At 38.7% G+C, this 26,157-nt stretch overlaps 1 protein-coding gene across 1 annotated transcript in view; it reads left to right on the plus strand.

Annotated features, from left to right (window-relative positions):
* NALCN (sodium leak channel, non-selective) overlaps positions 1–26,157 on the plus strand; it is a 312,103-nt gene that overhangs the window by 185,376 nt on the left and 100,570 nt on the right. The window contains exons 14-15 of the mRNA XM_064585923.1: positions 3,916–4,053; positions 17,105–17,179. Of these exons, the coding sequence (XP_064441993.1) occupies positions 3,916–4,053; positions 17,105–17,179 (213 nt within the window). The remainder of the gene's footprint in view (positions 1–3,915; positions 4,054–17,104; positions 17,180–26,157) is intronic.

Raw genomic sequence — 26,157 nt, forward strand, 5'->3', positions numbered from 1 at the left:
TTAATAAATGGAAAGATAAACATTTCCATGAGACTGGAGAATAAGAATATCAATTTTTCTTAGACTAATGTGATCTCAACAAATAAAACAAGATGTTTCGAGGAATTAATATATAAAAATAAATGAAAGAATTCTGAAAACAAAAGTTTATGAGGAGCAGCTAGGAATCTTACCAGTTATTAAAATAAATGTACAATTGTTAGACAATTTGGAGATCAGCTAGATTGATGGAAAAGAATAGAAATTTAGAATTAGAGCTGAAATTATATGAGTATTCATTACATAAGAAAGGGATTATTTCAAATAAGTGAAAAGATAGATTTTTTTTTCATTTATATTATGCTGAGTCAGGTGATCACCTATTTGAAAGAAAAAATAAGATTAATTCCTATCTCACTTCTTATACCAAAATAAATTCCAGATTTAGACTGATTTAAATAGTGACTTCTGGTTCAGCATGTTAAACATAATAAAATAAGGAAACTAAAAATACTTCATAAAAGTACGGGTACATTTAAGTCTAATATTCCAATGAGAGAAGTTTTTTTGTTTTGTTTTTTACCTTAGATAAAAGAATAGCAAATTAGACCACATAGAAATTTAAAATTAATGTTTGCAGAAATACCGCAAATGGATAGAGGAAAATACCTTAAACATATATGATAGATAAAAGTTTAGTTTTCTTAATTTATAAAGAGCTGGTGGATACCCATAAGGAGGGACAAGAGGTCCACAGGGTAGGAAATTGGCATTACATAACAACAGGTAGCTCGGAGAAAAGAGAGGACTTCCTCCAGCCCCCTTCTCCACCGTTTACATCATACTTGTTTTCATCATGACAGTCACTTGCCATCATTTTCCCCAAACAGTTCTTGCCTCACCCAAAAGGGATACATTTGTACATCTAACTTGCTCCTTGATAGCTTTACCATAGTTCTCTTCTACACCATATTTTCCATTTTACCTTTTATTAGAGTTGGTCATTTTCATCTTATTCTATCACTTTTGATTATAAATTTCTTAGTAGAAGAAACCATGTCTTCTTCATTTCAATGCCTGACACCTCAAGCCTCCAGAAACCGCTAACAATCCATGTTTAAATAAGTAAGCTAAGCAGACTCTTCAAGGGACACACATTCTGTGGACAATGTAAGTGTACTTGAGTTACATCTCAATCATCGGGATTTAAATTTCTGGATAAAATCTCAGCAGATAAAAATCTGCTGGATAAAATAGCAGCCTTCATGCAAAGCACAAATTCATTTTCAGCCTCTGATAGACTTATTTCATGGCGCTACTTTTCATTGGTTTATCCACGTAAGCAGCTAGAAAGACACACATTGTAGCAAAGCATTGCTCTCAAATATAATTCACAGCATCTTACAACATGCATTTTCAGGTGGCTAAGCTGTGCAGAAATGAGATTTTTTTTTCTTCTTCTGAGACTCTGAAAAGAGTAGAAGATAACCCCAGTGTTCTTGCCCACATTGCTTATCTGCCAGCAACAGGTTACAATCCCATAGCTCCACATTCCCGAGCATTTACTGAATGCATAATAGCTGAGTATTCATGAAAGCTAATGTAGTGGATGAAAACAAATTAATTTGGTTAGTGCCCAAGGCAGTTGAAAGGTACATCTGCATTTTTTGGTCTCTAGGTACTAAGAATAGATGTTGGATTTAATCACAAGCTTGCCTGTCATTTTGGGGTAAAGAAATCCATGTTGGGTAAAATTCCCTTTATACTGGTGGGTGTTGTGATCTTCCCCTATTGCTGCTGAGTCTTTAGGATGCACACACTCTTTCACACTGGTGACATCTTCGTTGAAGAAAATACAGCAGTCTGATATTTTTATATGAATCATCTTTGGAACCTGTGTTCCTTGTCTTTGTACGTAATAAATATTCGACAGGAAAAAAAAAAAACAGGGAAAAAAATAATTGCCCTTGATGATGTGTTGGCATACTTATGAAGTTAAATGACGTGTTGCAAAGTCTTCTGAAGCATTTTTAGGATGAGTTAGAGCTAATATTCTCTTAGGCGCCCTGGCAGGGAAGGTATTATATTGTCCTTGACAATGCTGATATCAAGCATCGATAACAGCATACTTCGTACTTTCGCGAACAAGACACATCGTAGGGTGATGAGATTATAGAAAAATAAACTCAAGGAGATGTTAAGTGTTTCACACATGGACAAAGAATAAGTGGAAAAACTTATCTTCTGGTACAAGAATCATTTAACAATTAATTGCTCCTTTGTTCAAATGGGTCCACTATGTGCTAGGCATTTAATGTCATACTTCTAAAACAGTTCATGTAAGTGTCCCTAGCAAAGCAAACTCCTAAGAGAGCTTACTCTGTGGGGTACAGCTTGGAAAGTAGTGGATTCAAGACCTCACTGAACACAGAATGTGGTACTTGGAAAAGGACGTACTTTGGAGTCATAATGACTCAGTGTTACTTGTTAGTGTCACACATGAGTAGGGTGACTTTGGGCTAATCACCAATCATTCTTAAGCCTCATTTTCCTTATCTTCAAAAAGAGTCAGAGTAGATTATCTGTAGTGGCCACTTTGTCTCTAAGATCCTATCAATGTAACAGGGCTTTTATCTTGGGCTCTGTCCATCTTTGTATTATCCTGGAATCTGAGAGTCCAATTTACAACTTCATTGTACTAAAGCCTATAAAGACATTTTTAAAGAGTCACTAGATTACAGTTTTCACTTTCCCCAGACATCATCATTATCATAAATCCTCATTAGGAAACATTTATTGGCACTAATGTATAAAAGACACATGAGTCAGGGCTATACATATAACCCTATGTTTAATAAGAAAAACTTGTCAGAATGGAACTAACCAAAGATCTTGGCAGAGAAAGTATGAGTCTTGTAGCTTGGCTGGATTCTGTTGGAATGCTCTATTTTAATTAATTAATTAATTAGTTTATTTATTTAGGTCTTGGCCTCTTTCATGGTCTTGATTCTGTGCCTTGAAAATAAAACAAAAAATAATCATGAAAAGTGTGTTTGTCTTTATTAAGTTACTCTCTATGGCAGTATCATTTAGAAATATTTGCTTCTTGGGGCACCTGGGTGGTTCTTTTGGTTAAGCCTCTGACTCTTGATTTTGGCTCAGGTCATGATCTCAGGGTCATGAGATCAAGCCCTGTCAAGCTCTACACTGAGTGTAGAGCTTGCTTGAGATTCTCTCTCCCTCTCCCACTACCCACCCCCTCTCTATTAGAAAGAAAGAGAGAGAGGAGAGAAGAAAGAAAGAAAGAAAGAAAGAAAGAAAGAAAGAAAGAAAGAAAGAAAGAAAGAAAGAAAGAAAGAAAGAAAAAGAAGGAAGGAAGGAAGGAAGAAAGAAAGAAAGAAAGAAAGAAAGAAAAATATTTTGTTCTTATAGAGTCTCATGTTTTTAATATAACTGAAATAATTTGATAGATTAATACTATAAAAGTAAAATTTAAGTCTATTATTCTCATACGCCTTTAGACAATCAATTGCAATTTGCTATAAAAATAAGTTGCACTTAGCAAAATAAAAATACAGTTACCTGTTGGAAATGTTAAATCTTAGCTTGCTTAGAGAATAGAAAAAAAAAGAAAGTCAAATAACAAGGGGTCCTGATTTTTTCTTCAATTTACTCAATAGTATTTACCCACCCACAAGGCTAATTTTAATTCAGGGTGATTATTTTAGTTTTCCACACTGAAAAGTTAGGTATTAGGCTTTTAGGATTTTTAGTTCTCAGCTCTTTCCCATCTGTTGCATTAAGGCTGTTCTTCCTCAGATCAATCAGATAAAAATCAATAATGTTGACACCAGAGTCCTCCAACACCACATACTAATTTTAAAATGCATGTGCGCCTGAGCAGGTGTTTAACACCTCCGTTGTCTTCCTCTGCAGGCATTTATGTCCATGTTCCAGATCCTCACCCAGGAAGGATGGGTAGACGTGATGGACCAAACCCTGAATGCTGTGGGCCACATGTGGGCACCTGTGGTGGCCATCTATTTTATTCTGTACCATCTCTTTGCCACTCTGGTGAGTTTAGCATTTCTTTTCAATTCTGTCTTAGAACCATAGTGGGATGAGCATCAACCGGTTTCTGTGGCCTAGTCTCCATTTCAGAACAAGAGCCAGAGAACCCATGTAAATAGTCCGACCAGATGAGGTCCCTTCCAGTCTCAATTCCTATGAATCGAGCTCCTTGAGGAACTAGATTTCAGATCTGAGTAAGGCGTCTCCATCAGATACAAGTGTCCACATGAGGGAAAACAAGACGAGACAAAATGGAAATCCCGCATTTGCGTACCTGTTTCACCATCTCTAAGCATTCCCGCTCTAGATAATCTAAGGATCAAGCCAGACTACATTATTATGATTGCTGCCATTATTATTATTTATCATGTAGAGACAAGATCTTCAGTGTCACCACTCTCTTTTCCAAGCTGAGACTAAACTGAAGACAAGGTGAAGATCTCAGAGTACAGTGAGAAGTCAGCTCAGTGTTTTGGGGCTTTGATGGAAAGAAATGCAGGGGAGAACATTAAAACTCAGAGCTACAAATAAATTGTAAAAAGCATCATGAAAATTAAATACCAAAACCCAGGAAAAATTGACTTCTGTCACACAGCAGATTTTTTTCTTTTCAATGCATTTCTATTAAACAGAAAGAAAAAAATTGTGAAGTGTGACCTTAACATATGAAGGGATGTAATCCTCAGGTCTTTTAATGGCAAAAGTACGTCTCCTTACAATAAAAGTGTGTGTAGTTAAGAAGCCAACTTAAGCTCTATTATGTTAAAAGTTCCAAGGTAAGAACCCAAAATGTTATCCTTTATCAGAAACACATGAAATTAAAAAAAAAAAAAAAAACTGCTGTTGTTTATTGAAAAGCAAAATGTTTTATAATTTTTTTCCTAGTATTTGGAACAACCAAGGTAGGTAATCCCGCGTTACAGATGATGAAACTGAGGCTCAGAAGAGTTAAGAAATTTGCCCAATGCCACGTAGGGTGTAAATGCTGGAGCCAGAATGTTCCCATGTCTTCCTGGACTCACAGCCTGTCATTCAGCTATGTCACTGTTTCCTTAGATTGTAATGTTTCCCACTATACCTGAAAATGTCTTCATGGAGTCAAACCTCTGCCCAAGAGTGACTAAAATAAAACAGATTACAAGTGAGTGCTAAGGTCCCTTCCAATTCTAAATATGAACCATATAAGTGCTTCAGAAACTAGATGTGTTAGAGGTTGTATTTGCTATAGGCCGAGCCTTTCTTTCAAAACCGAGACACATCCGTCAAGCAGTGTATGGGGATGCATCGTATGTGGTCTAAAGTTTTAGGTTCAAGCAGTAGAATCACATGGAAGTAGTTTTGGCATTTTTTTACATGGGGTGACTTTTAAAATATGCACAAAAGGAAAGAACATTCAGCAGGGGGAAAGGAGACCCGGCTTCCAGAGTGAAATCTGCTCGCGCTGCGTGACACGTGGCCCTGAGCACTTTGCATCCTCCCTTCCAGGACCTTTAAGTCTCTGTCATTCATTCATTCATTCATTCATTCATTCATTCATTCATTCATTCATTTACTCATTCATTCCCTCATTTGTGAATTCAGCTGTTTATTAAGCATCTACTATGTTTAAGTTCCCTTAAAACTATGGAATAGCTTGGAGACTATTGATCCTGGGTTCAAGGTAGGAGAGATATGATTGAAATCATCCATGTATGGTAATAATCTATCTAATTGTTTTTCTATTAAAACAGTATACTTGTTTGCTGTCCTCATGGCAGATTTTTCACATAGATTTAATCCTTTAGTGAGAGTCTCACACTATACGAAAGCAAGAAGAAAACTGATTCAGCCTAATAAACTGTTTACCAAAGTAATTTTTTTTTCAAGTGAACTTCTACAGAGACCACTAATATGATGAAATAAAATGTTAAATCTGGTACATTGACTTCTTGGGCAGTCTCATTTTTCCTTATGGGGCAAAACCATGGCACTGACTGTGGAACATGGAAGCATTTACAAGGACTCCCAAGGGCTCACCTGCACTCCTAGGAATCCACAGAGCACATCTGGAAAACCCATATGTAGTTCTGCCTTTTCATTCTACTGAGTCAAGTATCTGCCCAAACCATTTATTGTAATTTTTCCATCATGATTTTCAAAACGTGATTCTATATTAAAACTATAAATTGAAATAATTTCTTCTTTTATTCATAATCTTTTCCAAATCTGGAAAGCAACGAGGGCACTTTGGGAAATAAGGTGGAGTATAGCTGTGGAGTTCAAAATCTAGATTCAGGTTCTAGCTCTGTGGGTCGCAAGATGGGTGACTTTAGAAGAATCCAACAACTTCCCTAACCTCTCTGTCATGTATCTGAAAATGAGGATAATGATGCCCCACATACCTACTTTCCACAATTGCCATCTCCATGTGAGCTGTATTTTTGAGGATGTTTTAGCCGTAGAATGTGAGGAAGATCACAGCTATCCCCAACACTGAGTTTAAATAAGATGGAGTGTGCCTTTAAGGGTATACATTAATAAGTGCTAAAAAATTATTATATTAGTTCAGATGCTTTTAATTTGTAGAAGTATTATTGATCAAAGTGTCATTGATGCCCCTTCCTGGACCGAGTCCTTCTCTACCTTAATCTTTCCTTCTTTCCCCACACCTCTTCTCCCAGACAACGACTAGGATACATTTGGTCTGAATCTATCTTCCAGTTTTAAATCATATTTTACTGAATTTAACATGCTGTCAACTATAGGAAGACTTATTTTGTTTAATAATAACAAAAAGCAACCATTAAATCATACACATAGATGATAAGGTGCACTCCAGTTTCTGAGTTGTTAAAATGTGAAAATAAATGAGTGTCTTAAAATCAATGAAGTGCAGTAGTCTCCCACATATATATGTGTCCATCAAAAACATACAGTGCTTTAAATTTGAGGTTATAATCTACATTTTATACCATTAGTTTGTAAGATTTATATTAATTTTGTAGTTTGAGAACTCTGCCCCAGTGCCCTGATGGCCGTCCCTGGGGGAGATGTCCTTGTACACTTTTTTCCCTATTATGACCACACACCATGCTGAGGCCAATTTATACTTGATCATTGTTTCCCTCCTTAAGATGATTAGTAGCAGCAATTTTCAGAATAAATGGTATCCAGCTCTGCATACATTCTCAGTACGTTTGTCACCAAAGACTGTTTTCGAAATCTTTTTATTTTAATACATGTGAAGTTCATTCAGTCATTAGTCTATATAGTCATGAATATATGGAGTTGTTTTCCAATGATTTGCTCTCATAATATTGCAACTAATACGTTTGTACGCTATGTCCACTTGTGTGAGAGTTTCTGTAGGATATATGCCAGAAAGTAGAATTCAGGATCCTCGATCCTGCCCAGATGGCTCTGTAACATGCGCCTGCAAGCCCATATATCAAATCTGGTCTGCAGGCTTTATTTATACAGCTTGTGAGCAAAGAATGGTTTACGCATTTTTAAATTCATATATTAAGTACGCACAGAATATCATCAGTGTTGTCTCTTGGCCCTCTAAGCCTAAAATATTTACTGTCTGGGGCTTATATTTGCTGACCCCTGTTCTATGTGCAAGCTGTACTAATTCACCTTCTCAAGTGTTGAGAATCCCTGTGTTCTTATGTTCTCACTTCTAGTTGATATTGTTAGACTTAAGATTTTGACAGTCTCATGAGTTGGATGGTAATATCACTTGGCCTTAAACTTGCATTTTTGTCTTTCGGTAATTGTTAATAAGGGAGCACTTCTTCATGAGCTTACTGGCCATCTTTGTGATTCACCCAATTGTATTGTATGCTTTACGTATTTTCCTAAAGGCTAGTTTGTCTTTTTAAAATGCATTTGTTGGGGTGGTACATAGCCTCTGGATAGTAATCCCATAGGTGTTGCAAATCTCCTCTCTTAGGCAGCCTTTTGCTATTTCAGTGTACCTGTGAGGGCTTTTGACATTATGTTTTGATGTGGTCAAGATGATCATTTTTTCACTTATTTGGTCAATATTTGTTCTGGACTCATGCTTAAGAAATTCTTTCCTACCCTGAGATAGTAAAAATATTCTCCTCTGTCTTCTTCTAATTGTTTTGAATTTCTGCCTTCCACCGTTAGGTCTTTAAGTAATCATAACATACTGTTTGTATATAGTGTGAGCCAGATAAAATACACTACGGCAATAAAATTCACATTGGTTTTTCCCAACCAGATTTATGGGAAGTTTTTTACATTTAGTTAGGTTGCCTGACTGTGATATCTAAAGCCAAAAGGTCAACTACTCAGATTGCTACATTTATAAGTGATTTTTTTAGATTAGAACTAATTAATTCAGTGAAAGAAAATACTCCATATAACTAAATTAAACCTGATAGTTCCATTTCCAGACAAAAGTCTTGAGACTGAAGTCACTTCCCCAGTTCACTGGAGATTTTGCCTGGAGCATGATCAGCAGTCGCCTTGTTTTTCCTGACATCCTCCAACCCACAGTCACTACTGTGGGCTCCATCAAGTTAGCTCAATCTGATTCAACCCCGTTTTCCTGAATCTCAGCATCTATGTCTAAGTACTAACCTACATCCTGGCCAGATTAGACAAGAGCTTAATCCCTGCCCTTTCTGAGCCTACAACCGGTGCAGAAGTAGGGCTGGTAAACACAAACCAACCAACCAACCAACCAAGAAAGCCTGCCATTCAAGACCTAATGACACAAGTGATAAAAGGCTGTGGATTGCCGTGGGATCAGTGCCCACATGGTAAACTTCTGATTTGCACTCATCCAGCCCTACCTGATCTGATCTGTTAAAATATTGACAGCAAAACAGCTGGAGATGGTTTGTGGATTGACATAGAAGTATGTGGATGGAGGCCCTAGGCCTCTGTGACATATGCATCACATTCCCTTAAAAACTGAACACTTAGAAGTTAAAATCTCGATTCCATAAGCTTGTCTTTAGGCTTGAGCTTCATTAAAATGAACATTTTTCTTAAATTGTATGCTGCTTTTTGCAAAATACTACAAAGCATTTTAAGCCAAATGGGAAAAAAAAAAAGTCCACATAAATATTCAAGCTCTCTTTGTTTTTTATCCACACTGGCCCAGTGGTGCCGCACAACCCAGGGAGTTCCTGATTTAGTCTTTTCAAGGACAGGCATATGCCAAGCAGCAAAACAAGAAAAAAAAAAAAAAGTTTGGCTGCGGTTTGTTCTGGAATAAAAAACAGCAGTCTATTTCATTGCCCCCTGGGGGCACCAATTCGTCAGCCCACAATGAAAATCAAGCTTAAGTGTATAGCCAATGCATATTCATAACCATTATCTATTGTCTCTTTAAAATGTCTCTCTCATCCACCAGGTATGTATTGTGTATTTCCGTCCTGACTGATTGCAGTTTGCCGGGTGCTTGTGAAATTCATCTTTTCCCCCACTTTTGCCAATAATTAGAGGATAAGGACTGTGGAAGACTTACTGATCCAGTTGAAAGACTATTTTTTTTCTTCAGTGTTTTTCCCTTTATTATTGTTTCCAAGGAAAGCCCTGGGATGTGAATACTGAAAGAGAGAAAATGTAATTAAGCGTTCATTGTGGATAGTCTTTTTGTTACCTTTGAAGTGCTTAAATTAACACAGCAATCTCTTGATTTTGCTTCTCTGGTGGCAGCTTTCTGAGAATAGTCATATTTTGCTTACAAAAATGGGCATTCCAAAGTGTAAATTAAATAACTTGATTTTATAGAATTCATTTAAAAGTGCATCTGTGTTGAACATATCCCATTTTACATTGCTCTGATTACATTTGACTTTTTTGTTGACCTATGTAAAAAGATTGTTTCCAACTACAGCTCACAAGACAACTTAGGATAGTGTGATTCAAAGTGGTAAGAAGGAAAAAGAAAAACACAGGATTACGGGGTGTTGACCAGATGCCTGCTGTGCTTTTACCATATGCTTGAAAATAATTTTTAAAAAGGAATTATTAATAAAGTTCACCATAGCGAGCGAAATAAGATTAAAGGTGACATTTCAACTAATGGGCTGTCATTAAGCTGTATCGTAAGGAAAAGAAAGTGGTAAAAGTAAACTTTAAAGAAGTGCGAAGGGAAAGGGGAAGATGTATGTAGGACAAGGACATGACTGTATGCAGAGCTAGAGAGAATGCAAAATAAAGGTGGAGATTCTCAGCCAAGAAAACCCACTCTCAAATGGTAAGGCCCCCCTCTTTCACAATAATCTGTGACTTTCAGCAGTCTGAGTCATGCTGACCCAAACATTGAGTGTCAGGTAGAGAGGATGAACGCCCTGGTGTGCTGGGCAGAATGGAGGGAATAATGAGACTGGGAACACACCTGCCTCTGCATTCTGTAATCTACCGAACCGTGCTGAAATGTGTTCTGGGCAAAGGAAGGAAAACAGATTAATTGTCTGTGGTTGAATGTATAAAACTTAAAACATAGCAAATACCTAGCAAAACCTTAGCTCAGGAGAATCTGACTTTTTCAGTAGAGTGCGAGGAGTGAGAGCAGTTTCAGAGAAGGAAAGAGATTTTCTGGTGGCCGAACACCTATTAAGGCAGTGGGGCAGGAACCATATCGAACCTGGAAACAGATGCTTTGAAATCCACTTAGCTAGAAGGTCAGAATCATGTCCAATTCATAAAAATTCTAGGAACGAGATTTGCCAGGCTTCCAGGGACTTGATATGTGACATTTTCCCCACTAAATGCATTATCAAGGCTAAAAATATCTTGAGAATGGACGTTATAATCTGAGCAAACTAGAAGAATTAGGTACCTAGGATATTTTAATAGTTATTCTACACCTTTTCATCAAAATTGGTGATTCATAATGTATCAATATTGCTCATAAAATAAGGAAGTGGATAAATTACATAAATTACATCAGTTGTCTATTACATGATAGATATGTATTACATGGTAGAACAAATACTTGCATATTAATATAATGGAATGTTATAGACCTGTTAAAAGTGGATAGTAGCCAAAGCATAAATATATATATACATATATATATATATATATGAACTTCTTTTTTTAAAGCATTGTACAAATTAAATACCACTGGGTTGAAAGTATACGTGTGCCTTAACAAAGCTCAAGAGGAAATGAAGGGCTGGACCATGAGCCTCTTTCTCCCCTGAAAATGCATCATTTAAAAAATTGTGATGTAGTATTATGTGCCACATTATAAATTCAAGTATTATGTAAATCTAAATATTAAAAATTAGTAAATAAGGCAGAGCAGTTTGACTGCATAATTTAGAATTGGTCAAGTGTAAAGGTGGAAGTGTCCCATGGAAACGATGAAGCTCTTGTGATGCGTGTGGTGAGTCCCCGTAAAAAATATTTATTGTATCAGTAACATTTTAATATAAACCTGTGAATCGCACGTAACGACAGTGGAAAGCCTTTTGGCACAGCAGTTGTGACATCTGTAGGTAAACACTGAAAGTAAGACTCAGACCTCAGTGTAATGTGTTCAGATTACTCATGAGCATTACCTCAGCTTTCTATAAAAACAGAACAAACAAATGAAAACAACAACAACAAAACACGGAGAGAATCGGGGAGCAGTTCTTGCTTACAGAATGAGGACTTGTCCCCCATACTGTGACTTCCGGGGCGGGGAGGAAGTGGCCGACACCCAGACCAGCATGCACCCTCAGCCCCGCTATGCACAGCACGGGTCCGTAGGAGAAGAATGTCTCTTGACAATGTCCATTAAATATGGTGACAGCGGAGCTGTCAGCCTCCCTTCACTTCTATTCCTTCATCACAGTGGTTATTGCCACCTTATTAGAGCCTGAGAAGGAACTACAAAGTAATTCTCACCTCCTTGCAATCACAGCAGTGAATCCTGCCTCTCCTGCACCTTCTATTTCTATTCCAAACAGGCCATCTTCGGTCGCTACCTTATCCCAATGCTTGGCGACAGGGACCGAGCTAAAAGTCCATGTCCAAATGGAGTTTCAGGAGGCAACTCGAGCTCCACACAGATTTTTAAATACAATTTCTATGGGTGCCATCACATAGTCAGGTTAATTAAGCAGTGATGCTGAAACATGCAAAGATACTTGTTGAAAGAACTTAAGTTTAATGATGGTTGAAAGCAAACTTTAAACTTTCTCTTATATTATTCGTGAATGTGTTGCCCAGACCCCTCCCAGCTGCTTAACTCTGTAAATGTGGGGCCTTCAAACCGCACAGCACCTTCATCATTTCTCCTCGCAAAGCCAAAGCTTTTCCTTTTTGAGTCTTGCCTTCTCTCTGCCCTGAAAACTCAACTCCTATCTGCATGAGAAGGAGAAACCATGGCCGGCATCTCACATCTGTCTCTCTGTCCTGCTCTGAGGGGAGCTTTTCTCTCTCTCCTCCAGAAAGAATGTATAAAATGACAGGTTTTTTTTTTTTTAAGATTTTATTTATTTATTTGAGAGAGAGAGACTGAGAGAGAGAGCACATGAGAGGGGGGAGGGTCGGGAGGGTCAGAGGGAGAAGCAGACCCCCCGCTGAGCAGGGAGCCCGATGCGGGACTCGATCCCGGGACTCCAGGATCATGACCTGAGCCGAAGGCAGTCGCCCAACCAACTGAGCCACCCAGGCGCCCTGTTTTTTTTTTTTTTTTTAATGACAAAACCTTATGTATTTAATAGCCCTTTGTCAGACTGTACTTTATACTGTTTAGTCACTGTTCCAATGAGCCAATTTAAAATAACTACATTAAGCCTAAAAAAGTTACATTTGGAAGGAAAAAATTAACAGAAGGGAAGCTAATGTCATCACTTAGTGATCATTACAACCTCCCTCTCACACCTCCCAGCCTCTGTTGGTGGCATTTGGGCAAATTGCCACCCCCCTGTCCTGCCTCTCTGGCCTCTGGAAGCCGTGTTCTGTGGTACTTAACCACTCACCAGGCCCCTAATAAGCCACATGCTCCCAAGGCCTTGTCTTCGCACATGCCACCTGGAAATCCTTCCTCATAATTCTCTTCCTGCCAAAAGTGACCTTTCTCCTTGATATTTTGTTATCTTGGTAGCACATGGTTGGACTTTATCGGTGCCTCACAATCTTAAATAAGTAGCATTCAGAAGAAACACTCCGGCCCGTTGGCCCAGAGCAGCTCTCGGAGGTCTAAATGCTCAGAACCAAATGTGTGATACTCTGATTGGGTTTAGTTTCTGGTTGTCAGTCTTCATACTTGTGTGAGCCTCCCTGCCAAACCCCGCTCCAATTTCCCTTCACATTCCTCCTTTCTGAGAAGAAACAACGTTTTCCAGGACGGAGCTTGAGGGAGGCAGGGGGGCGCAGCCTGTCTCCGTGGTAGGGCGGCAGCCACACTCAGGGCCCATGGCAGTGTTGGTGCCAACCCGGGTGTGCCCCACATCCATGACTTGGCCCCACTTCTCATCAGAATTGGGGGGGTGGCAGTCCCGCTGGAGGCCCTGCATAGATGAGGGGTGGCCTGCACGGAGTTGGAGGTCTGGGAAGTTCTGAGAAGAGCGGGAGGCCTGAGAGAACCTCAAGGACAAGTCCCTTTCAGTTCCCACCTGGAATGGCAGAACTTCCCAACTTCCTGATTAGGAACAACACTCGTGTGAGAGCAACGGCCCAGGCTAGAGACCAGTTGGAGAGTAGAGGGGCTTGAATGGGGACCCCCACAAAGAGATGTCCATGTCTTAACTCCCACACCTGTGAATTTGACGTTCTTTGGAATAAGGGTCTTTGCAGATGTCATTGAACTAAGGTTCTTGAAATGAGACCTCCTGGATTATCCAGAGGAGCCCTAAATCCAATGACAAGTGTCCTTATGAGAAATAGATGAGGACGAGACACAGGAAGAAAGAGACGGCCATGTGAAGACAGAGGCCGAGACTGGAGTGATGCCACCACGTGCTAATGACCGCCTGGGGCCTGGAAGCTGGGAGAGGCAAGGTTGGTCTGCCCCTGGAGCCTATTGAAGGAGCGTGGTCCTGCTGACAACCTGATTTTGGACAATGGAATACATTTCTGTTGTTCCCAGCCACCAAGCTTGTGCAACTTGTTACAGCAGCCCCAGGAAACTAACACAGAGGCTGTCACTGAGAATCAGACCTTAGCAGGAGCTACAGGAGCTGAGATGGTGATCAATTCACCAGAGGCCCCCAAACAAGCACCATCGCTGCCCCGGATGGGGCCAGAGGACAGGCCCCATGGCCACAGTGGACCAGACGCTGATGATAAGCATGCCCTTGGCCCTAGGCCAGCAAAAGGAGCATTTATTCAAATGTAACTGAGTTTTAAAGGACTGAATTGAATCAATATAGCAAGATTCAGTTTTCAGCCAGCAAAACAAATGGAGAGTTTATGGACTAAATTAAATTCATGTGTAGAAATATCAAGAAAACTATTTTAGTTTCTCCTATCTAAATTTATGTCTGTATATTTTCATACAGGCTGTACCACACCACAGGGTTGTCAGAAGAAGATTAAATGAAAAAACGGGATAGCTTCAATTCATTGAGCTATTGTTGTTATTATCTGTAATATTTCACAGACAAGGGCCTCAAAACTCAGTGTCTGGTGGCTAACTGAGGTCTCCCACCACGGTGCTCCTTCCGCCCGGCCGCCAACCTACAGCGGCTCAATTTGATTGTGAACTTCGTAGCAGTGAGCCCAATGTCGTATTTGTGTTCCTGACCAGGCAGTGTCTGACACATTGATGGGGCCCAATCAACTGCCTGTTGAATTTAATCGAAGAACGTAACCTCTCTGTCCTTAAGTAGCCTGCCATCTGTCTGGTGTTGGGAAAATAATTAAAAATAAAATATCCTGCCAACCCAGAAAACCTCTGCCCACCAAGGTAGATGAGAAAGAAAACAGTTTTATGATCGAATCAGCACCAGTCCAGACTGTAGCGGGCACCACAGGCAGCCCACTAAGGAGAACTCAAAGACAAAGCAGTCTCACCTTGTATATGTATAGCCCGTTTTGCTTTTAATATGATATATATATATCTCAAAGGGGCAGGGGAAGAATTTCCAGAAGACAAGTTTTCTGAAGGATATGCTCTAAGAAAAGGGAAGAGAACTGTCACTTTCCCTCTTATCATCAGGGAATTTTTTTTTTCTTTTTAGATTTGTGTTTACCCTTTACTGGTAAGATAGGAAAACTGGTTAAATTAGGACTGAGGAGTGCCTGGTCAAGTACCCGATGAGTGATGGAAATGCTGTACCCCTCCACAGACACTGCTGTTGATGAGAATATCATGGTCATGCAAGGGGCCTAAACTTAAAGGGGACTCTGAAAGGTCCTGTTGAGAATAATGTCTGGTTAGAGGAAGGCTGAATATATCTGTGCCTAGATGTCCGTGGTGTGGCAGACATGGTGACATCAGTAAACATCTGTCATCTAGACCATTCTGCATCTTCTTTAAGTTCTGGTAGGATCCCAACGGACATGGCTTTTAAACAGAAGGGTATTGGCACTTGTCCCAAGGCAAGCATATACTGTCAAAATTTAATAATATCTGGAGGCTCTTTTTCCCCTTGTTATATACTCATTGAACGTGGAAAACTTTAACTTTTGCATAATTTTTGCATAATAAATCTCTCTGGTACTTAAAAGTCATGACTAAATTGCCCTAACTTTCTTACCTCCATGCTTAGCCATCTAATATTAACAAATGGGAATAATTTCTTAAGAGGGAAATTGAAAGGAGGAACATAAATTAGGAATGAAAATGATTTATCAAATGAACGTGGAACTTTAGAGAATTCAAACTTGAAAAAGGACTAAAAATTAAATATTTTTTAAAATTCTACTTTTTTGTTGCTTTCTCTCTTTTACCTTATTTACCCATTCCAAAAAAAGCATATGCCTTTTTTTCTTTAATTTGTGAAATGTGGTGAAATACCAAGAAAAGGGGGAAGTCTGTTTTCCACAAAGGCAGGCACTGTTAACATTTCTAAAGTACCTCCTTCTAGCATTCACTCTATTGTTCTTTTTTGTGCTTCCTTGCACTTCTACCCTGTACACTCTTATTTAATATTGTAATGTGAGCATTTTTTCAATACTATTAAAATTCATGAGTGCATTCTTTATCTAGCTGTATAACAAATTATGGACAATAAGAGCTTACAAGGATAAACATTTATTTCTCACATATTTTCTGCAGGTCAGGAATCTGGGACAGGCTGAGCTGGATGTTTCTAGCTCAGAATGTCTCATGAGTTTGCAGTCAAAATGTTGGTGGGGCTGCAGTCAACTGAAGGCTTGACTAGGGCGGGAGGATCTTGTGAGATGGATCACTTACAGGGCGGGAGGCCTTGGTTCATCACTACATGGACCTCTCCATAGGGCCATTTGAGTGTCCTCATGACATGGCACCTGGCTTCCACCAGAGTGGGTGATCCAAGAGAGAGCAAGCTGAAAGCCACAGTGTCTTTATCACCTAGCCTCATAAGTCACCCACAATCATTTCCGTAACCTATTGCACAGACCAGCCATATTCAACTTGGGAGGAGGCTCACAAGAGTGTGAACACCAGGGGACCCTCTTGGAGACTAGCTACCACAATGGGAAATTGTAATGGCTGCGTGAATTTTATAATAGAGATCTGCATAACTGTATTACCTATTTATGTAAGGTTAGATACTATTTCTTGTATTTCATTATTACCAATAACTATCAAGCACCTTTGTATATAAAGCTTTTTAATACTCCAAATGATTTTCTTTGGATATAGTCTCAGAAGTGGGACTGTTAAGTTATAAAAACTTTTTTCTTAATTTCCATTTAAATCGGTTTCATAGAGCAAATTAATATTTTATATTGTTTATTTCAGTTAACATATGCATTTCCTTTAACATATTTGTGATAAATACCTTAAAATCCCTGTGCAGTGCTTCACAACTACATGTTCATTTTTCATTTAATGCGTTCTATGTAGTATATATTTTTAGGTAGATATTCTATATCATATATATATAATATTTTAATACTTACGGCATGTGGGTTTTTTCATTGTTATTTAACCATTTTATAGATCCTCCTGAGTTTGTTTGTTGCTGTTATTTTGGACAACTTAGAACTTGATGAAGATCTAAAGAAGCTTAAACAAGTAAGTAATATGTGGGGAATTCTTCAAGTCTGCATTTAAAAAAAATAAGGGTAAAACATGTGCTTACAGATACTGTTAAAAGAGAGCTTCAAAGTAAAAAAATAGATTTTAAAAAGGCAGTCTAAGTTGGCAAAATTTTCTTTTGTTTAATTTTTCTCCATTATCAACAGGGAAAGTTTTTTATTGCTCTATAATTATCCTAGGAATATTTTCATATTACTATTTTGATTAAAAGTAAGATGGACATACTACAGGAAATTGGATTGGCCACTCTTCTCCTTCTGCCATTACATGAAGGTTGTTTGAAAATGAAATGCCTCAGGGCCAGATTGCCATTTTGCATAATTATGTGTAATACTCTTGGCCATCATCATAAAAATATTAAGCATCAACTTGCCTGACCTCTAGACACTAAAAGAGAATTTAGTCTTGGCGCTCATAGTCATTATAAGAAATGGAATAGAATAAATGATCAGCTCTGTGCCCAGTTATGTGTGAAAACAGATTGGATATTATAGCATTGATAATCATACCCCAAAAAATGCAAATGAAAATGTGTGAAGGTTATATGACTGATGGCAGAAAGATGACAGGCATGATGGACCATTCTCATAGTTTCTGTTGCATGGAAGATCTTTGGCTTAAATATTTGGCTGAGTTGGTGTGAGAAGAGGACACTGGATAAGATATTCGGTTTTTATTAAAATATAGTTGACATTCAATGTCATATTCGTTTTGGATGTTCTACATAGTGGTTCAACAATTCTATATATTATGCAGTGCTCAACATAAGTGTAGTTACCATCTGTCACCATACAAAGTTATTACAATATTATTGAATATTCTCCATGCTCTACTTTTCATCCTCATGGCTTACTTATTTTATAACTGGAAGTTTGTACCTCTTAATCTCCCTCACCTATTTTGCCCTCCCCCCTCTTCCCCAGCAACCACTGGTTGGTTCTCTGTATTTATGAGTCTATTTCTGATTTTTTTGTTTATCTGTTCATTTGTTTTTTAGCTTCCACATATAAGTGAAATTATATGGTGTTTGTCATTCCCTGTCTGACTTATTTCACTTATCATGATACCCTTTAGCTCCATCCATATTGTCACAAACGGCAAGATCTCATCCTTTTTATGCCTGAGTAATACCCCATTGTATATATATACCACCTCTTCTTTACCCATTCATCTATCTATGGACACTTGGGTTGCTTCCATATTTTAACTATTGTAAGTGCTGCAATAAACATAGGAGCACATATATCCTTTTGAAGTAGTGTTTTTGTTATCTTTGGGTAAATACCCAGTAGTGGAATTACTGGATCATATGGTAATTCTATTGTTAATTTTTTGAGGAACCTCCATATTGTTTTCCACAGTGGCTGCACCAGTTTGCATTCCCACCAACAGTGCACAAGGATTCCTTTTTCTTCACATCCTCACCAACACTTGTTGTTTGTTGTGTTTTTGATTTCAGCCATTCTGACAGGTGTGAGGTGATGTCTCATTGTGGTTTGGATTTGCATGGCCTTGATGATGAGTGATGTTGAGCATCTTTTCATGTGTCTTTTGGCCATCTGGATGTCTTCTTTGGAAAAATGTCTATTCAGTTTCTCTGCCCATTTTTTAACCAGATTGTTTGGTTTTGGGGGGGTGTTGAGTTGTAGAAGTTCTTTATATATATATATATATTTTTTTTTTTTTTAAGATTTTATTTATTTTTTAGAGAGCGAGCGAGAGAGAAACAGCATGAGAGGGGCGAGGGTCAGAGGGAGAAGCAGGCTCCCCGCTGAGCCGGGAGCCTGATGTGGGACTCGATCCCAGGACCCTGGGATCATGACCTGAGCCGAAGGCAGATGCTTAACCATCTGAGCCACCCAGGCGCCCAGAAGTTCTTTATATATTTTGTATTTAACCCCTTATTGGATAGATCATTTGCAAATATCTTCTACCATTCAGTAGGTTACCTTTTCATTTTGTTGATGATTTCCTTTGCCATGCAGAAGCTTTTTAGTTTGGTGTAGTTCCAATAGCTTATCTTTGCTTTTGTTTCCCTTGCCTGAGAAGGGGGGGTAAGATATTCTTGGATCACCCTCCCCACCACTGCAAGAATAATAATTGGGATGTTAACAAAGAACCAAGGCTACAAAACAAGTCTTACCTGGAATTCTAGGAAGGCCTTACACGTTCAGAACTTTTAAATTGCATCTAAGTTGTCTTTTTAATGAAAACAAGGACATAACCTATTTAAATGGTTTTGTTGTCATTTGCATATCTTAAAGTCACTTTTATTTTTGTTTATCTCCAAAGTCTGTGCTTTTAACCAAGGGCAGTCAGTAAAAGAAAAAAATATATATTTGATAAAAAGGATGCCCACTGTGTGCATATCAAGGAAGGATTTAAGTGCTTTCCTGTCCTTTAGCTACACAAGCAAAATGGCCCTCTGGGCACAATGGAAATGGTTTCTTCCAGATCTTTTCAGTTTGCAGCAACAGTACAGGATATTCAGATGAGAGTTGGGAACCTCTTTTATGCCATTGATCCAAACGCTTTATGCAGCTTCTAGTTACAGAAACATGTAATTAGTGAGTTCAAAATTGGAACTGACTAACCATATCAATAGACAGAACTAATAAAAATCTGCTGTTGTATAACCACCTTAGTCCTTGCTTTACAAATCTGGTATTTAGATGTGGGTTTTCCTGTATACCATGTTGACTATGCATAGATTTTTAATGTCCTCTAGTAGAGAACATTAAAATGTGTATTCTATGGATAAAGTGAAAATATTCTATTTTTTTAAACTGGTGATACAGCCAGGTTCAATATGATTTTAAATAACCATTGGCCAATTAAAATTCCATATAATTCCAGCTCACATTTTTAAAATAGTTTTTCCACTAGAAAGAAGTAAAATAAATCTGTATGGCAATTTCCTTTCAAGTTTATGAATTCGAACGTACTAGTATTTGATATTAGTGTTGATATTATATATAGTATATATATAATGTATATATATACTTTTTATCTGACCCCAAGAGAAAAACCAACAGTAAAAAAATCAGGATTTTGACATCTGACTTTCTTCTTGGACTATACAGTTTTAATAAACTATATGGTGCTTTGCTTTGAGCATCTATCATTATTATAAAATGGCTTTTATTTAATCACTTGCTGTATATTACTGATGCTTTGTAGTTCTGGAAATCTTATACACCATAGCTGATTATCCAATTATGCCAGCCTACAATTTGAAGTATCTTCTTAGAATATTTGGAGATATTTGAACACTGAAAATCCCAACCATAAATAAAACAGGAAACTCATTCTTATTGGTACTTTTCACATTGTTCTTTGGCCATGGTTAGACTGACACTCCCTATCTATTAAACTCACCTATTAATTCATACTTGAAACTCACCAAATATTAGCTTACTAAACTAAAATGTCCTGTTTCATTTTTTCCATTCTGTATAAGAATATTTTGTTTCATGAGTTTTTACAAATTGTGTCATTTTTTATATCCCCCCCTTATTTCCAGTGGTCTTGGCTTTTGAGGTGGGGCTCATTTACATAGTTGCAAGAATACACCCCCCACACACACACACGTATGCACTTTCATACACACATGCACATAATCATGTGAATAATGTTAGCCTGTGTCTCACAGCTTCTTGCAGACCTCCAATAAAAACGTTACCTGAAATATCTGTTTATTTAGTTTTCAGTGTGCAGCCACAGCCCTTAACGGTTTAAATGCAAATACTCTATTTTTATTATTCCAAGATAGAGAACAGAATGGGGAAGATGTAAAAAGTATTTGATTTTCTTAATATTTTAGGGTCCAGACAGCACTGCATACTCCAGTCTGTCTTTGTTCAGTACAAACTTTTTTTTCCTCTTTTATCCGATCACCAACTAATCTATAGGTTCTTACAGCTCCAGTAATACTTGTCGGACTCATCCAGTGCCAGGTGCTGTGTATTTTCACTTATTTAAATTTCACAGCAACCCTATGATGTGGTTATTATTAATATATCCATCTTACAGATGAGGAAACTAAGGCACAGAGAAGTTAAGTAGCTTGCCTAAGGCCACACAGCTAATACATAGCCGAGTTAGGATTCAAACCCAGGCAATTCAGACCTAAAGCCCAGACCGTATTATTGAGTCACAGTAAAGCTATATAAATGCCAAACATGAGTCATACCTGTTGTGGAGGCTCACTCATAAGACTGTTAATTACTCATGTATAAATAATCATATTTTAGATGATGGAAATTTTATATTCATGAAATAACTGTTGGTGTGAGAGGCCATTCTGAGGAATGGAGGTGAATTAAGCAACCCAATCATTAAAACTATCCAAAATAGTTCTTTGTTTCCCTGGAAAAGCAGATGATCTAATCAGAGCCACTGGAGTTAGGACTTTTGCAGCAGGTAAGAGCTCAGATGCTTACTATTCACTCCACATGATGGCAGATGCTGCCCAAGGCACCTCTTCTCTCAGTGACCTTCTGGAGCAATGAGCCTCTTCAGACAGTGCCACAATGTGCTTGCAATATATCACATTTCAGTGAGGCCTCTAGAGACTTTTAATGTATTTTATTATGATTGTGGTAAAAACAATTGTGTTAAAATGTAAATGTTGGGGGGCGCCTGGGTGGCTCAGTCGTTAAGCGTCTGCCTTCGGCTCGGGTCATGATCCCGGGTCCTGGGATCGAGCCCCGCGTCGGGCTCCCTGCTCCGCGGGGAGTCTGCTTCTCCCTCTCCCACTCCCCCACTTGTGTTCCCTCACTGTGTCTCTTTCTGTCAAATAAATAAATAAAATTTTTTAAAAAAATAAAAATAAAAATAAATAAAATGTAAATGTTGGTTCATAAACATTTTTCAAGAGTAATAGAAACCAGTGCGAGTTACCTCTAAAATGGAGAGGTTAAGTATGAAACACTAAACAAAGCTATCAGAAAGAAAATGTCTGTTCTCATGCTTGGTCAGAGGAGGAGATATGACCCTGAAGATAGATGGGATAGGAGAGAGCTAAAAGGTACAGGGAAGACACTAGAAAGGAAGAAAAGCAGGAAGATGTGAAGTAGGGCCCTAGGAAAGCATTCAAGATACGAAATTAAAGGAAAGAGCATAAATTATGACTCTAACCCAGTGATGAAGGGGGAGCAGTGGGACCGAATCCAGAGTTAGGAAAGGGATCAAGTGAGGTTGTCAGATGGCAAAGGACACCAGAGCCCTTCAGGGAGAAGCTCCCTGAGGCCAGGTGCAGTCTGCATGATCCATTGTTGGTGGAATCCTGGAATCACATTCTTCTTCAGTACAAGCATGCTACGTATCTTTTTCCCATTGCTTTCTGGTCACCTTCTTGGCCTTTGAGACAGTGGTTTCCACCTGGGGACTACTGACCTGCAGGACTCTTCAAGAGAAAGTATGGAGCCAGGCGCCATTTTTTTTTTTAACACTTCAGGAAGCCTAGAGGGAATCATTCATGCATCCAGTGTAAGACCAGATGTGCTAACTCAAAGCTGGAAATCTGCAAATTCTAGGTGGCAGTGCAGCCCACCTTATGCTAAAGCTCTGAAGTCTCTTCATATATGCCTTCTTTTATAAGAAAAGAAGAAACATTGAATTATTTGTTGCTTAATAAAGGCATTTTGAAAGAGGAAAGTGGTTTTTTTTTAATGGAATTCAGAGGGGCATACTAAAAGGGCTCCTTGAGGACACATTTTGAGGGGTTCTAAAGTACCTGTTCCCACCAGGCCCCCCTCGATGATATCACCAGGGTTGTGCCTTGATAGCCACTAAGGTAGCTTTTCTTTTGTCACTCTTTAAGATAAATGATGTTCTAAAAAACCATGCCAATGATGCTCCATATAAAATTCATCTTTTGCTTTCCCTGTGTGTTTGCATATAAGATGCAACCGCTTCCTGGTAATGATATAGCAGTAGCGATCATTCATGGCTCCCATACCTAATTAACTAGAGACCGTGCTTCCCTTTTCACCAGACCGACACCCAACACAGGTCCTGGAGATGGAAATAGATATAGAGACAGGGTCAGACAGAAATAAAGATATAGGCATATCATGGTTTTCTACATAAGATCAGAAAATTGACTAGAAATGAGATTGTCTGTGAATGTGTAATTTGGCTACTGAGAAGCCAGATCAATTTGCGTACAAGCTAAGAATTTCCTTGACCCAATGCAGTCCTGTGAGCAGTAGTAGGAGACAGTGACCTTGATCCTCAGTGGTGTAGCAAAGACACTGGAGAATGTAGGTGGAGTTTTGCAAGCTTCAAAAATGAAGAAAATCCTTGCAGCTGTAATGATTTTTGCAAATTCAGTGCAAGGCAGATAAAAAGGGTTTTCTTTCAAGCAGTATAAAATTCGTTAAACTATGAAAAAAAAAAAAAACCATAAAGAAGCCTCAGGGAAAGAATCATTGAAAGGAGAAGTATAGATAGTCTATTTAGATTAAATTCAAAACTCTGAAATTAAAACTGTTTCCCCAGTGCTGTGTCAAGTCTCATTTGAATCCTGGTTCAAATTTGATGATGTTTGGTCTTTGGTGGTGTCCACTGCATAGTGAGAATGGACATGTAAAGGAGCCTTTCTCTATTATGACTGATTTTTTTTAAATTATATTCCCTTTAAAATATGAATTCTAGGGGAATATTTCTCTTTAACCTCACCTGGGAGCTTTCATTATTATCTCCACTTTGTGTCTATACGAAGGTCTTTCTAGATGGAGAGCAGTTGCACAGAGACAGGTGTTGGGGAGTGTGCCATTCAGCTCCGCACCGGTTGCCGTCTCCTGATCTGGGTCAGGCCTTCAGTCTTCTCAGTATTTTGCCCATGAGTGAATTCATTCAGCCTAGTGTAACATAAAAGAAGTGACATAACTCTGTGATCCTAAATATCACCTATTGAAAACTACCTCATGCAAGGTACTGCATGTTAAATTATTGGATTTTATGCTGAATATTAAAGACACAGAAACTAATGCTCAAAGGAGGACATTTCTTGCCCAAGTTCATACAATTTGTAGGTGCCTAAGTTGGAACAACATGGGCTCTCTGACTCGAATCCAGGGTCCTCACCAAAAGACATCACGATGCCTGCTCAGAGAACCAGTTCCTTCATTGATTATGAGATGCATGTCTAGACAGTAGGTTGGACGATGTGCTTACATTTGTGCATCAGCATCTTCTCTTCCTGTGGGTGTATAGACGGAAGGTCAAATTATAATCAGAATATAGTGTAGGGAGCCAGGAATTGGTGTGGGGGATGAGGGAGGAGGACTGTGTGATTCAAATATGTAATGGCAGCAGGCTAAGGTCATATGAGGTATCCCTTTTATAGATGGGATGCTACTGCTCAGAGACGAGATCTACCTGTTTCATAATCCTGAGGTCTGACTACTTATCTACTGTGCTTCAGATGTGTTAGGGGCAAGGGACATAATGATGACCAAGATACTGTTCTTGCCTTAGGTTGCTTGTGAGGTGGGAGAAAGTGACATGTAAACAGATGCTGTGAGGGGCTTGGGGACACATAGGAGACACACACAACTTTAACAATGAAATCAGAGGTGTTTTCTCAAAGGATGGTGTAGACTAAAATCTGAAGTAATGTTTATCCGGGTGAAGGGGATTAGGAGAAAGTGGCATGAGGAAGGGCACTCAGGACCAAGAGGACAGCAAGGTTTTTCTTTGGACAAGAAAAAGCATTAGAAGTTCACTGTGACTCAAGTGTTGAGGAAGGGAGAAATGGTGTGTTGGAAAAATGAGCAGGGAACTGCAGGTGAAAAGCTGTGAGCAGTGCTGAGTATTTAGGTATTTTCCTAAGGGCGTTTAAGCCCAAGAGTGACATAATGTCCCCTACATTCCAGCGTCAACACAGGGAATGGACTGAAGGGGCCCTAGACTGATGATAGGAGCATGGGTCCTGAGCCAGATGGTGATGGCAGCCTCAACTAAAGGAAATTGAGACAAGGGAACATACAGGGGTCGTGGAATACATAGGGTAGGATTTGGTGATTAGTTGGAAGTAAGAAAAGAGCAAAGGCAGGAGACCAGGGTGTCACCCAGGTTTCTAGATTGCCCGAGCTATGCCAAGACAGAGAGAGCAAGAGAAGGAAGAAAGGGGGGGGTTCATTTGTTTTATTTGGGGGGAGGGAGCTGGCCACATTTACCATGAGATGCCTGGGAGATATTTATGAGACAATGTCTGTGGGTAGATAGAAGGTTTAAAGTTACGGTAGAGTCTTGGGGCTGAAAGAGATATTAGGGAGGAGCAAAAGTCAACATGCAAGTGGTAATTTAAGCCTTTAGAAGTCCTAGGTTTACCATGGTTCCTGAGGAATAACACATGAATGTGTAAGCCATGAGGAGGAACCTGAAATATGAATGAGAAGTCGAAGCCCAAGAGGGAGGAGGAAAGTCCAGAATCCAAAGGTAAAAGTGTTTCAAGAAGGAGACTGTGGTCAACAATCTCAAAGACTTCAGAGAGGGAAAAAAATGTCACCATAGAAAACACTTCTATTTGTAATAACATCAGGAAGAATGAAATATTGAAGTGTAACCTTAACCAAGGACATAAAAGATTTCTACACTAAAAACGATAAAACATCACTAAAAGAAATTACAGAAGACACAAATAAATGGAAAGACATCTGTGTTCATGGACTGGAAGAATTAATATTGTTAAAATGTCCTTACTACCCAATGTGATTCACAGATTCAGTGCAATCCCTATCAAAATCTTAACGTACTTTTTTGCAGAAACAGAAAAAAAAAATCCTAAAATTCATGTGGAATCTCAAAGTTCCCCAAACAGCCAAATAAACAAACAAATAAACAAAGTCCCGAAAAGGACAAACTAAACTGAGGGCTCACACTCCCTAATCCCAAAACATATCACAAAGCTACAATAATTAAACAACATGCTACTGACATAAAGA

Source organism: Mirounga angustirostris, unplaced genomic scaffold (genome assembly GCF_029215605.1).
Source record: "Mirounga angustirostris isolate CCGP_5_RB_7025 unplaced genomic scaffold, mMirAng1.0.hap1 SCAF_3, whole genome shotgun sequence".
NCBI classification, from domain to species: domain Eukaryota; kingdom Metazoa; phylum Chordata; class Mammalia; order Carnivora; family Phocidae; genus Mirounga; species Mirounga angustirostris.